The following is a 12,554-nucleotide window of genomic DNA, read 5'->3' as shown; positions in this document are numbered from 1 at the left end:
GGCTGAGGCCGCGGCCCGCCCACCGCAGGCCCCGCCCACCGCGGGCCCGCCCACCAGGCAGGACGGCCCGCCGCAGCCCCGCCCGCGGCCGGCCCCGCCCCGCCCCGCCATTGGCCAGGCCGTGTGGGCCTCCGCTCGCAGGCCCGCCCACCGCAGGCCCCGCCCCACCCGCCATTGGCCAGATCCCAGCTAGTCCCCGCCCTCCGCCCCGGGTTCCGCCCCCTCCACACCCCCTCATCCTTTGGCTTCCTGCCACTCACTGGGCCCCGCCCCCCACGCAGGCCACGCCCACGAGCGGGCCACGCCCCCGCCTAGGGCCGGCTCTTTTCTGGAGGCCTTGACCATTAGGAAACGCCCCTCAGGCCAGAGGGACGGCGACCAACGAGACGGCGAAGGCTAGACTGGCCCGGTGCAGCGTCGTTGTCCCCATGGCAACGAGCCCGGGCCCGCCCTCCTCCGCTGCGGGTGCGCACGCGCGATGCGGGGAGCTCCGGGCCCGAGCCCTAAATGGCATCGTAATCCGGCCTCAAGCAGTATCCGCCCGCTCTGGAGTCTCGCCCCGCTTTGCCCTAACACAGGTCCCTTTCCCGAGCTCCTCCGGCCCTCAAGGCTCCTACCGGGGTGACCCCACACTCGGGCTGCAGCCCCCAGCCTGCCCATGCGGCCTGCTGACCTGCTGACCTGGCCTCCCGCAGACCCTGGGCCGGCCTGTCCACTCGGCCTGCTGACCTGGCCTCCTGCAGACCCTGGGCCAGAGGCCTCCTCGGCTGGGCTCCCTGCCCGCCCACCTGCCCATTCGGCCTGCTGACCTGCTGACCTGGCCTCCTGCAGACCCTGGGCCGGCCTGTCCACTGGCCTGCTGACCTGGCCTCCTGCAGACCCTGGGCCGGAGGCCTCCTCGGCTGGGCTCCCCACCCGCCTGTCCACTCCGCCCCGCACTCGCTCAGTCCCAGACCTGCTTGGCCGACCTTCCCGGCACTCTCCTGGGGCCCTGGCCAGCGCGCGCTAGGAACCCAGGGCTGGGCTGACACACCCCTCCTGTGATACACACACACAGGGCTGATGGGGGACAGCCCTGCAGGGGGACAGGGCAGCGACCACCCCTCCCTTGACACAGACACACACAGGGCTGATGGGGGACAGCCCTGCAGGGGGACAGGGCAGCAAACACCCCTCCCCCGACACACACATCCAGGGCTGGTTCTGGCAGGCACCCAGTGTTAGAGGATGCCCAGCAGGGGCATGGGGACTGGGCAGCAGCCCCCCATCGGGGCAGTGACCACCAGCCCTTTCCACCAGGAAGCAAGATGCGAACTTTGCGTGTCATGCCACCCCGGGGCAGAGGTGTGTTAGTTCCTTCCCCCACTTTGAGGACCCTCTGCGGGCTCTCTGCCCTCTGCGTGAGCTGTTTGTGCAGCTTGCAGAGCCCCCACAGACCGCACCTGACCCTGCACTGGCTGGTGGACTCCAGAATCAAGTCTGAGATCACCCCAGGCCAGGTTAGAGAGACCACTGGGCTCAGAGTCCAGCGACAGGGAAATGACAGGCTGTGTGGTCCGACCTTGGAGTGCATGTATCGTATCGGGACTGGGCCGCCTCAGCTGCTGCTGCCTGTGCGGTGGACAGTATGTCCAGATGCACACGGGGACATGACAGCCAGCACATCCAGGCCAGCAGGGGACGCCAGTTTGTCAGCCAGGAGCGGCCCCCTCTGCCCCTCCTCCCTGCAGACAGGAAAAAAAAATTCATTTGAAAAATGTGTCCCACCCCCCTTTCTCCATATCTGACCTTCGCCACCCTAATCAAGGGCCACGTGGGCATGCAGCCCTCTCAGCTATGTAAAGAATATTAAACATAAAATGAAACATTTATTTATTATCCCTCGTTTTAAAATAAAGCACTTTTTAATAAAAAGATCTATTTTATTTTTGTTTGAAAGGCCGAGTTACAGAGGACAGAGAGAAAGATCTTCTGTCTGCTGATTCATTCCGCAAGGGGACACAACGGCTGGAGCTGAGCTGATCCAAAGCCCGGAGCCTCTTCCGGGTCTCCCACGCGGGTGCAGGGTCCCAAGGCTGTGGGCCGTCCTCCACTGCTTTCCCAGGCCACAGGCAGGGAGCTGGATGGGAAGTGGGGCAGCTGGGACTTGAACCTGAGCCCCTATGGGATGTAAGCAGCTTAGCCTACTATGCCACAGCAACACTGAGGTTTTGCCTGCTTTGTTTATTTATTTATTTACTACACTTGGAGGTCCCCCACCTGGGGCCGCCCCCTCCCGCCTCTCCTGTGTCCTTGGCTGGGAATTAAGCCGATTAGTGACAGCCTAAGCTGACCTCCCGAAAACTCCCCTGCGCAGGTGCAGGGTCAGCCCCGGGCCCGGCCATGGCCTCCCTCTTCTACGGCCGTGTCCTCCTCCGGAACAACAGCGAGCAGGACGCGCTGGACACGGAGGCCGAGCTCAGCCGGCGCCTGGACAACCGGCTGCTGCTGCTCTTCTTCGGCTCCGCCGCGTGCCCGCAGTGCCAGGCCTTCGCGCCCGTGCTCCGGGACTTCTTCGTGCGCCTCACCGACGAGTTCTACGTGCTGCGCGCCGCCCAGCTGGCCCTGGTCTACGTGTCCCAGGACCGCACGGAGGCGCAGCAAGAGCTATTCCTCAGGGACATGCCCGAAAAGTGGCTCTTCCTGCCCTTCGAAGATGACCTGAGGAGGTGAGTGAGGCACGGGACAGGACGCAGGGCTTCCTGGAGGTGGGGCTGTCCCGGCGGGCAGGTGTGATAAAACAGCTAGCTGGAGCCACGCTAGCACACGGCTTCTTTTGTTTTTAGATGTTTATTTATTTTTATTGGAAAGGCAGATATACAGAGAGAAGAGAGAGATTTTCTGTTCATTGGTTCACTCCCCTCGTGGCTGTAACGGCTGGAGCTGAGCTGATCCAAAGCTAGGAGCCAGGGGCTCCGCCCGGGTCTTCCTTGTGCCTGCCCAGGACCTCAACCACCGTCTCCTGTTGCCTCGCAGGCTGGGCATGAGCAGGGGCTGGGGCCAGGCCCCCTGGGTGGGTGTCAATGGCAGGCACACAGACCTGCTCAAGTGCACATCCCAGGCAGCCGCTCCGGCTGGTCGAGGCCCTGGGGTGCGAGAACAATCAGATAGCTGGGAGACTGGGGTCCTTCCCCGGTGCAAGGGGTGCAGGGCCGGCCGCTGAGTCCCTTTGCCGCCCCCCTCAGGGACCTGGGCCGCCAGTTCCACGTGGAGCGCCTGCCTGCCGTGGTGGTGCTCAAGCCGAGCGGGGACGTGCTCACGCGTGACGCCACGGCCGAAATCCAGCGGCTGGGCCCGGCCTGCTTCGCCAACTGGCAGGAGGCCTCGGAGCTGCTGGACCGCAACTTCCTGCCGCCCGAGGACCTGGACGACCCGGCGCCCCGGAGCCTCACCGAGCCGCTGCGCCGCTGCAAGTACCGCGTGGAGCGGAGCCCGCGGGGCGCGCGGGGCGCGCGGGAGGAAGAGGAGCACAGCGCGGAGGGCGCGCCCGGGGACCTGTTCTGATGGCCCTGGAGAGGGGCGAGCTGGATCTGGGGTCGTGGAGTCCCCCCGGGGGGGCCTGGGAAGGGAGGGAGGAGAAGCTGGGGAGCCCACAGTGTCTTCAAGTAAAGTGTAGGTGCTTGCTCCTCCACCGCCCCCAGGTCAAACCGCTTGCATTGCTCTAAGGGCTCCTGCCTAGCCACCGGGTATGGTAGCGTGCCCCACGAGGAGGTGGGACTAAACATGCAAAACTGACCCGTCCATGAACAGGCAGAGAGGACCTCAGTGTCCACCCACAGAGCCGTGGGTGCCCACGCACACGGCGCAGTATCAGCCGTGTAAAGGCAGCACCCACCCCTGCTGTCCCCTCTTGGGTGAACCTTGGCCACCTGACGCTGGGGGGACAGGGTCCGGCCACGCAGCAGCGTGGATTCCGTGGGCAGGACAGCATGTTCGGAGCAGAACGGGATGCAGTGGAGTGCCTGCTGGGGAGGCTGAGTGGCCATGGCTGGAGTGGGGTCTGGCAGGAGAGGGGTCACATAGAATATTCTGGAAGCATTGGCAGGTTCTGGGTGCACCAGCATCGTGAAGGTACTGGGTTGGGGCCAATTAACAAAATGAGGTTTTTTTTTTTTTTTTTTTTAAAACCAAGTTCGCCGTGCCCTGGATTCGAGTCCTGCCTTTCTCATCCAGCTCCCTGCTGAGCTGCAGTGTGGGAGACAGAAGTTGTGGGTCAAATCCTGGGGTCCCTGCCACCCCACAGGGGAGCTCCGGCTGGAGTCCCAGGCTCCTGGCTCCTGCTTAGCCGGGTTGGAGCTGCTGCAGGCGTGGGGGGGAGTGCAGCCCTGCACGGAACATCATCACTGCCTCAAATAAAGATCTTAAACAACAAACTTGCCTGCAGTTTCTTCCCCTTAATCAACAGGAAACCGGGGTGCTCTGGGTGACACGCCGAGCAAGTTTTGGGGAGCCAGCCTGTCCGAGGCCACACCCTCCCTGCGGAAGCCCACGCCCCTCGCAGCGCAGCTGATCCGGAGGCGTCTCCCGCGGGGTTCCCCAGGAGAGGAAAAGTTTTGGTTTAAGTTTTGGCCGCTCCGCACTCCGGGTCCCCCGCCCCTGCTACCCGCGCACCCCTCTGCACCCCAACCAGACCCTGCCGGCTCAGAACCCGCGCCCCTCTTGGCGCGCCTTGCTGGGCTCCCTCCGACGGGGGCCCCCCATCTCCCCTGCTGCCATGGAGCGCTCCTACGGCGGCAGGGTGCTGGCCGCGCTCACCCTGCTGGGCCTCCCCGCCGCGCTGCTGGCGGCACTGGGCGCGCAGCTGCTGTTCCAGCTGCAGGCGGGGCGCGCCGAGCTGTGGGGGCCTCGGGGACCCCGGCTGCTGGACCCCGGCCCAGGGCTGCTCGAGGACGCGGCCGGGGCGCTGCTGCCGCTGGCTGCGGCGCTGGCTGCGCTCGCCCTGGTCCTCGGCCTCACCTGCCTGTTGCTGGCCGCGCTCTGCGGCCACCTGAGCGCTGAAATGGCACGGGGTCCCGGATCCAGCAGGTAGGAAGCCTTCCCACCAAGCCTTCCCTTGGCCTGGACTGGACAAGGCGGGGCAGCCCCTCTGTGGACCCTCCAGGGTGGGGCGGAGGGGGTGGGGACAGCTACCCTCCCTAGCCCCTTCCTCTCTCCAGCTCTCCTTGCTCTGCATGTTACAGCAGTTGCCAGGGTCTGTGTGTGAGAAAGCAGGCTGGGAAAGAGGCTCTGGGTTTGCCATTGTGGGAACCTCACCTGTCTCCTGCCTGCTGTCCCTTGCGTCCCACCCTGCATCGCCCCGGCTGCAGGAGGCGTCGCCAGCCGCTTCTCTGTGAACTGCACAAACACTTTCCAGATTCTCTGACTTGGAAGGCAATTGTGAGCTGGCTTTGAAGTTGATCCTGGTGGAATTGAGCCTGTGACCTGGCTTGGGCTGGGGCGTCCTTCCCCAGGGGTGCAGCTTTGGAGGTGTCCCAGCACTCGGTGGCCTGGGCACGGACCCAGCCCAGACCCTGCACCCTGCACTCAGAGGCCCCTGAAATGCAGGTGTGCTCAGTCAGCGACAGGTGTGGGGCACCTGCTTGGCGGGGAGAGGGGGGCAATGCCGGGCAGCAGAAATGTCCTTTTTTTTTTTTTTAAAGATTTAATTATTTTTATTGGAAAGGCAAAAAAGATGTATAGAGAGAGGGAGAGCGATCTTCCATCTGCTGGTTCACTTCCCAAGAGGCCCCAACGGCCAGAGCTGAGCTGATCCAAAGCCAGGAGCCAGGAGCCTCTTCAGGGTCTCCCACACGGGTGCAGGGTCCCAAGGCTTTGGGCCGTCCTCCACTGCTTTCCCAGGCCACAGACAGGGAGCTGGATGGGAAGTGGGGCAGCCGGGACACAAACCAGTGCCCATACGGGATCCTGGTTGTTGAAGGTGGAGGAGTCATCGTACCGGGCCCAGCAGGGATGTCATACAGGGTCACAGGCAACAAAAAAAGCCAAGCAGATGTGTGATGTCACACGCTGGTGCCTGTTGGGAGATAACTACCCCAGGGCACAAGCTGCACTCTTCTGCTCATCTCCCAGAGAGGCTGTGCTCTGTGACTTCATGGAAGCCGGGTGTCTGGGCATGCGCCACTGTGGCTGCTGTGTGGGTGCTGGAGGTCTGAGTGGAAGGATGGGAGGTGGACAGAGGGAGGACAGATGGAGGGAGGCATGGGGCGGAGATGGAATGAGAGCGAATGGATGGGTGGATGGATGGGTGGATGGATGGGTGGGTGGATGGATGGACGGGTGGGTGGATGGATGGATGGGTGGGTGGATGGATGGATGGGTGAGTGGGTGGATGGATGGATGGATGGGTGGGTGGGTGGATGGATGGATGGATGGGTGAGTGGTTGGTGAGTGGGAAGACATGGAAAAGTGGCCGCACATAAAGCAGGTGGGTTTTAGTAGATTGCACAGATGGTCACGTGGGGGGTGGGTGGATGTAAGAGCTGCCGCTTGGGAAGGTGACAAGTTGGCCCTCTCCTAGCTCCTGCCTCACGCAGGCTTCCGTCCCTCCCCCTCCTTCCTGCCCTCCCCATCCTTAGCTCTGTGCCCACCTGCTGTCCTCCTTCCCAGGTCCGACTGGTTCCTCTACGACTGCCGCCTGCTCAGACACGTGGCCCTCGGCTTGTTCTGCTGTGGGGTTTCCGTCTACCTGGCAGGTGTGTGCGAAGGGCTCAGGCAGAGGGAGTGGGGTGGGGCGGGGCAGTGGCCGGGGTTGCTGCACCCAGCTCAGCCATGCAGCCAACCTGCCCTGGCTTCGCGGTGCCTCACAGGACACCTGAGGGGATGGCTTCGTCCTGAGGAGATGGTGGGGTTGAGGGAGAACCTGACCCCAGGAGGGTTCCACAAACAGTAGCCCTCCAAACTCTGCTTGAAACTGTGTTTCTAACTTAAAACGTGATTTGTTTTTCCTAAGCCACTTTGTATATTTGTAACCAAAGCAGGTGTTTTTTTTTTTTAAGATTCATTTATTTTTATGAAGAAAGCAGACTTACAGAGAAAAGGAGAGACAGAAAGATCTTCCATCTACTGGTTCACTTCCCAAGTGGACACAATGGCCGAGATGAGCCGACCCAAAGCCAGGAGCCAGGAGCTTCTTCTGGGTCTCCCACGCGGGTGCAGGGTCCCAAGGCTGTGGGCCGTCCTCCACTGCTTTCCCAGGCCACAGGCAGGGAGCTGGATGGGAACCAGTGCCCATACGGGATTAGAACCAGTGCTTTGGTATGAGATGGCTTAACCCAATGCACCACAGCACTGGCTCCAAAAACTCTATGTTTGAAAGATGTATTTAAGACCTTATTATTCTTATTTTTAATGGGGACATGAGCCTCCATCCCATTAATAACTCTGGAATTAGAGTCGGTGCAGCAAGTTGTGTATCTGAAATTGTGCAGGGTGCGGGAGAATGTCGGCTTCAGGTGAGGCTCGATCCAGGTGCCATGGTGCAGTCCTGGCCCTCCATCTGGTCCTTCCGCTGTCTCGGGAGTGGGCTCCTGTCTGACCAAGCCACCTCTCTCTATAAGCACTTGGCAGGGCTGACACACACTTGGAGATTCCGCCTTCCTCCCTGGGTGGGGGAGGGAAGGAAGAACTCGATCCTGTTTAAAACATGAGCAGGCTCACCCAGAGTGGGGCGAGGGGCTGTCCAGGGAGAGGCCGCTTGCCTGCCCGCTCACATGTTTTTGGAGCAGATGACTCAGTACGGGAGAATGTCCCAGCTCATGCTGCGTTCACCCCGAGCCACAAGAATCATGACACAGGTCCTTGTGAAAGCCTTTAGCCGGGAGGCGGATAAAGGGCCTTGAGCGTCCCTGGCTGGGTGGCAGTGCAGATGGCAGATAATCGTATCCAGGAATTCCCAGTATCGGGGGAGCCCACCTGCCATCCAGCTGCCCACCCATTTACACCTGCCATTGACCATCATGGCCACCCCCAAAGACGCCAGACAAGGCATCCCAGAACGTACCTGTCAGTGCTGGGCTCTGACCAACCACTGCCCAGCGGGAACAACCAACACACACAAGATTCCCTTGTCCCCCCAGGGTGAAAGCCAACATCCCAGGGCAGCTTCTGATAGGCTGAGCTGGGTCAGGTGGTATTCCTGCACCCATCACTGCCAGGGGAAGCAGCTGCGCTCTGATTGGCTGAGCTGGGTCAGGTGGTGTTCCTGTACCCATGGTGGCCAGGGGAAGCAGCATGACTGGCCCAATCTGGTGTTATTAACACATCCCTGTGGTCCAAGAGGGGGGTCCTGGTGGTGGGTTGAGTGGCAGGGTGGGAGATGGGGCTGGTGGACCATTTTTCCCCATGAGGACTCAGCTCTGGGCACCCTCGGGGGTGCGAGGGTCTCTGCTGTGTCCCCCCATGACACAGCACACAACCTCTAGCTGTGTGGTTTTGTGGGGAGCCGCACACCTCTCTAAGCCCCCACTCTAGCAAATGCGTGATGGCTAACTCACTGGCCGCCGTTTCTTCCCCCAGCGCTGGCCATCTACGCCCTCCTGCTCTTCGAAATAGAGACGGGCGCTGCTGCCGCCTCCATCCTGGCTGCAGGAGCCCTGGCGCTGGTGGCCGTGCTGACCCACGCCCTGCTCCGCGCCGCCAGGGCCACGCGCCATGGCTTGCCCCCACCTGCCTTCGAAGAAGAGCTAGCTCGCTCTGGCACCGACACCTCCAAAGCCAGCTCCCATGCTCAGCCCCCGCAGGGTAGCCACCGCCGAGCCCCCTACCTGCCCTATTCGGAGCCCCTGGCCACGGGCACGGCACCTGCTGCCCTCGGGGGAGGCCGGGAGAGCGGCCTCCCCGTGTCCCGTGTGCACCGGACGCTGTCGGCTGGGCTGGGACCCTGGGACGGGGTGACCCAGGAGATGAAGAGCATGTTGGGTCACCGGCCAGGGGTCAGGGGCAAGGACTCCACGCTGGTGTGAGCCGGGGGGCTGGGGGAGAGAGAAGCGGTGTGGGGCGGCCAGAGTAGGCTGCTACAAAGACAGGTCCTAGCTCAGCAGCCAGAGCTGGAAGATTTGGTTGCTCTCCAGTGTCACAACAGCCCCGGCTTTTGTCCTTGAAATGGCCTCACAGTCCCAAAGTGGCTACCAGGGCTCCAGCCCTGGGTCATCTGAAAGTCTCCACCCTTCTAGCCAGAAAAGAAGCCCATGGCGCCCCGACCCACCTCCCTACACACCTGGGGTGTAGAGGGGGATCCTGGAGGGGCGGGGAGGGGAGGAGGAGGGGAGGTACAGGCCCTGATTCTCTAAGCCGTCTCCGTCCATTTTACAGAGGAGACGGAGAGGCCCCAGGAGAGGCAGTGACTGGCCAGGACACCCCGTCCTGAGCGCCCGAGCCGAGGGAGACTCCCGCCTGGGCCCCGTAAGCCTGCACCCCCTTGCTGTTGCTGCCCCTGACTGTGGACCCGGGAGACCCCACGTGTGCGAGCCCAGAGCTGCCCAGGAGTACAAGGGGGGCAGGCAGAGGCCCCCCGCAGCCACACTCTGCCACGGTCTGCTTGTCTGCTCCCTGGGGCCAGAAGCCACCCATCCCTAGCACTCCTGTGAGTGTGCACGCCATGGGGCCAATGACCTGCTCTGCACCTCGTGCGCTGGGGGAGTGAGGTGGGCATGGTGCTCACCCAACTTCCAGGGTGGGGCATGTGTGACAATGGAGGTGGGGGCTCCCCGAACCCCAGCGTGTGTCATGCAAATAAACTTAGCTGAGGGTAAGTCCAGCTTGGCTGCACCTTCACCCCAGGATCCTGCCATGCATTCCCCCTCTTCCCCCTGGGGCCCAGAGGGATTCAGGATCGGAGATTCCTCAGCCCCTGAGTAGCTGGGGACCCCCTTTTCCGGCAGGGAGTGGGACTGGTCCCCAAGCGTCACCCCAGAAAGACACGCCGTGCCACCTCCCAACTCCCAGCTCTAAATGTCCCCATTCCGGAATTCTGCAAGTTGGCCGCACAGGGGGCAGGGGCACCGGCAAAAGCAGGTTCTCAGGGGCCCCCTGACCCCCGGAGCTTGGAGGGAGGCCCGGGAAGGCGCGCCCCGACCTTCCGTGTGGCTCTCCTTACGCCCTGGGAGCGACATCAGGGAACAATGACGGGCTTTCTTTCCCTCTTAAAAAAAAAAAAACACCCTAACAAAACAACAGCACGGCACAGAAGGGCCCTTGTCGGGGTGTCTGCGCTTGGGCCAAGTTCAAGTACAAGTCAGGGAAGCTCTGGGCTGTCATCCGCAGTTGGTGGGGAGACCAGCACACACACACACACCCACCTCGCAGCCCCCCTGGCAGATCACCTCCCTGCCCATTCCCATTGCAACAGAGTGGAAGACTGAGGCTGTACAGTGGCACAGGGGCACCAGCTCTGGAGCAGTCACTCAGGGAGCTTCTGTCTCCTCCCACCACCCCCAGAAAGACTTCATGGGGAACCCCAGCCCAGCCCGGCCCTTGCTGAAAGCTGTCCCAGGCCTGGTGAGGGTGGCAGAGGGCTGTGTGACGGGGCTTGGCGTCTCGTAGGGTGAGGGCCTGGCAGAGAGCAAGGCCAGATGAGCACCATTCTCGAGGTCCCCCTCTCCGCCCCACCCTGCACCCTCCCTGAGCCCCACTCCCTCCGGCCACACACAAATGCCCCGACACTCGATCCAGGCCAGCTGCAAAGCTGCTGGAGACAGCAAGCGCCCTGGGCTCCCCGGGGTGGGGTCGGATGCTGTGGCCAGCGCCGGCGGGGTCTGGGCGGGCCCTGGCCCAGCCGGGAACAGGTGCAGGACACCTAGCTTATCGAGGGCCCTGGGGGAGCAGGCCAGGACTGGACCAGGAGCCAGGAGGCAGGGGCTCCCTCCAGCCCCCCTCTCGCTTCTCTCCATCTCTCTCTCCTGACCACACTACCTGGGGCCTTCCAGGTGTATTAATAGGACCCAGAGTTGCACCCCACCCGGTGGGATGGCCTCTTTGCCATGGACAAGCTCTGTAACCCTGACGTGTATCTCACGGTGCTGTGACAGCGCCGAAGGAAGACACCCCAAGGCAGGACTGTGGGTGGACAGCCGCGTGTCCCCAGCTGGCCCCACTGGGTCCATTCCTCCACCACTCTGCTGGCTCGTCCTCGCCTGGCCCCAGGACTCGTGCTGCAGCGCCACCTGGTGGCCCTAAGGGCGCAGCACTCGCCACAGTGGACACTTGGGGTGTCCGGCGGCAGTAGCAGGGTGCCCCGGGTGCAGCTTCCAATCCAGCTCCCTGCTCAGGCGCCCCCCGGGAGGCAGCAGGGCACGCCCCACATGCTTCGGTCCATGCACCCCCATCGGAGACCCAGATGGAATTCCTGGTCCAGCCATGGCTGTTGTGGAATCTGGGGCATGTATTAGCAGGTGGAAGACCTCTCTCTCTCTCTCTCTTCAAGAAGACAAAAATCAATACTTTGTAGGAACCCAGCATCTTTCTTTAAAAAAAAAAGATTTATTTATTTTTATTGGAAAGGCAGATATACAGAGAGAAGGAGAGACAGAGAGATCTTCCATCTGCTGATTCACTCCCCAAGTGGCCACAACAGCCGGAGCTGAGCTGATCCGAAGCCAGGAGCCAGGAGCTTCTTCTGGGTCTCCCACTCGGGTGCAGGGTCCCAAGGCTTTGGGCCGTCCTCCACTGCTTTCCCAGGCCACAGGCAGGGAGCTGGGTGGGAAGTGGGGCTGCCGGGATTAGAACCAGTGCCCACACCGAATGCAGGGTACCCTGCCCGTGGCTGGGCCAGCCCTGTCCATGTTCCTTTTCACGCCAGCGTGTCAGTAGCGCCCTTGAGCAGAATTGGGGTCTCCTCTTGGGGTGTCCCACTAGCTGGAATAGTGATGTTTTTTTTCTTTTCCAAACCTCCAGACAGAGCTACTTGGCTTCCTGTTCAGACCACAGACACCCCCCTATCCGGGGTCCTCCCGTCCCGCGGAAGAAATCACCCGACACTTGAGAGAGTCTCCAAGGCGCTTTTATTCTGCTCCTCCGTCCCGTCGTGACCGTTGTCCGTTGACCGTTATCACCGTTATATCCGTTACGCTCCAGCCCCTCCCCCGCCAAGCCCCCCGCTTAACTGTCAAACTTGACCAATCAACTTAAAGAGAACCAAGGCACACCAATCAGGGCAAAGGGCCAATCACAGGGCAGGAAATGGTCAGTGCCCCCAACAGCTCCCCCTTCTTGTTTTATTAAGCAAGGGACCGTGCCTGTCTTAGGTGTTCCGAGTTCAGGCTCCCCTTACCCATCATGGGCTAACCACGTGGCTAGGAACGTGGCACCTGTCTTAGGTTGGTGAAGCCATATCGGATACTTACCCGTCTCTGGCTACCGGTCCAGCATGCCTAGCCAGACTTTTAGGGATTATCTGCTGTGAAGGGCAAGCACAGCTTGCACTAGCAGCTGCTGTTACTGCTGCTGACGCTGTGCTCAAGGATGAAGCATCCACAGACCCCAAAGAATGATATAAGGCCCATGGCTACTATACCAGCCCA

The 12,554-nt window shown here is 61.9% G+C and overlaps 2 protein-coding genes across 2 annotated transcripts; both read left to right on the top strand.

The window, feature by feature from the left end:
- The first annotated feature begins 2,382 nt into the window (after positions 1-2,382).
- On the top strand, positions 2,383-3,543 carry NXNL1 (nucleoredoxin like 1). The gene is made up of 2 exons (XM_040990252.1): positions 2,383-2,708; positions 3,225-3,543. The coding sequence occupies exons 1-2, from the start codon at positions 2,383-2,385 to the stop codon at positions 3,541-3,543; spliced, it is 645 nt and encodes a 214-aa protein (XP_040846186.1).
- Positions 3,544-4,648: 1,105 nt separating this feature from the next.
- Positions 4,649-9,035, top strand: TMEM221 (transmembrane protein 221). Its single transcript, XM_040990914.1, has 3 exons — positions 4,649-5,064; positions 6,646-6,731; positions 8,554-9,035. Exons 1-3 carry the CDS (start codon positions 4,754-4,756, stop codon positions 8,997-8,999), a joined length of 843 nt encoding a protein of 280 aa, XP_040846848.1. The 5' UTR covers positions 4,649-4,753; the 3' UTR covers positions 9,000-9,035.
- Positions 9,036-12,554: the final 3,519 nt, after the last annotated feature.

Source organism: Ochotona curzoniae, unplaced genomic scaffold (assembly GCF_017591425.1).
Source record: "Ochotona curzoniae isolate NIBS_2020 unplaced genomic scaffold, NIBS_Ocur_1.0 contig_605, whole genome shotgun sequence".
Lineage (NCBI taxonomy): Eukaryota > Metazoa > Chordata > Mammalia > Lagomorpha > Ochotonidae > Ochotona > Ochotona curzoniae.
Note: the sequence above shows the minus strand (reverse complement) of the source record. Positions and strands in the feature narration are given on the sequence as shown.

Excerpts from the sequence above, each read along its gene's own strand:
- NXNL1 (XM_040990252.1), top strand. The coding sequence starts at position 2,383 with ATGGCCTCCCTCTTCTACGGCCGTGTCCTCCTCCGGAACAACAGCGAG. Across the intron at positions 2,709-3,224 it reads TTCGAAGATGACCTGAGGAG|GGACCTGGGCCGCCAGTTCC; the intron begins GTGAGTGAGGCA and ends CGCCCCCCTCAG.
- TMEM221 (XM_040990914.1), top strand. The coding sequence starts at position 4,754 with ATGGAGCGCTCCTACGGCGGCAGGGTGCTGGCCGCGCTCACCCTGCTG. Across the intron at positions 5,065-6,645 it reads CGGGGTCCCGGATCCAGCAG|GTCCGACTGGTTCCTCTACG; the intron begins GTAGGAAGCCTT and ends CCTCCTTCCCAG. Across the intron at positions 6,732-8,553 it reads GGTTTCCGTCTACCTGGCAG|CGCTGGCCATCTACGCCCTC; the intron begins GTGTGTGCGAAG and ends TTCTTCCCCCAG.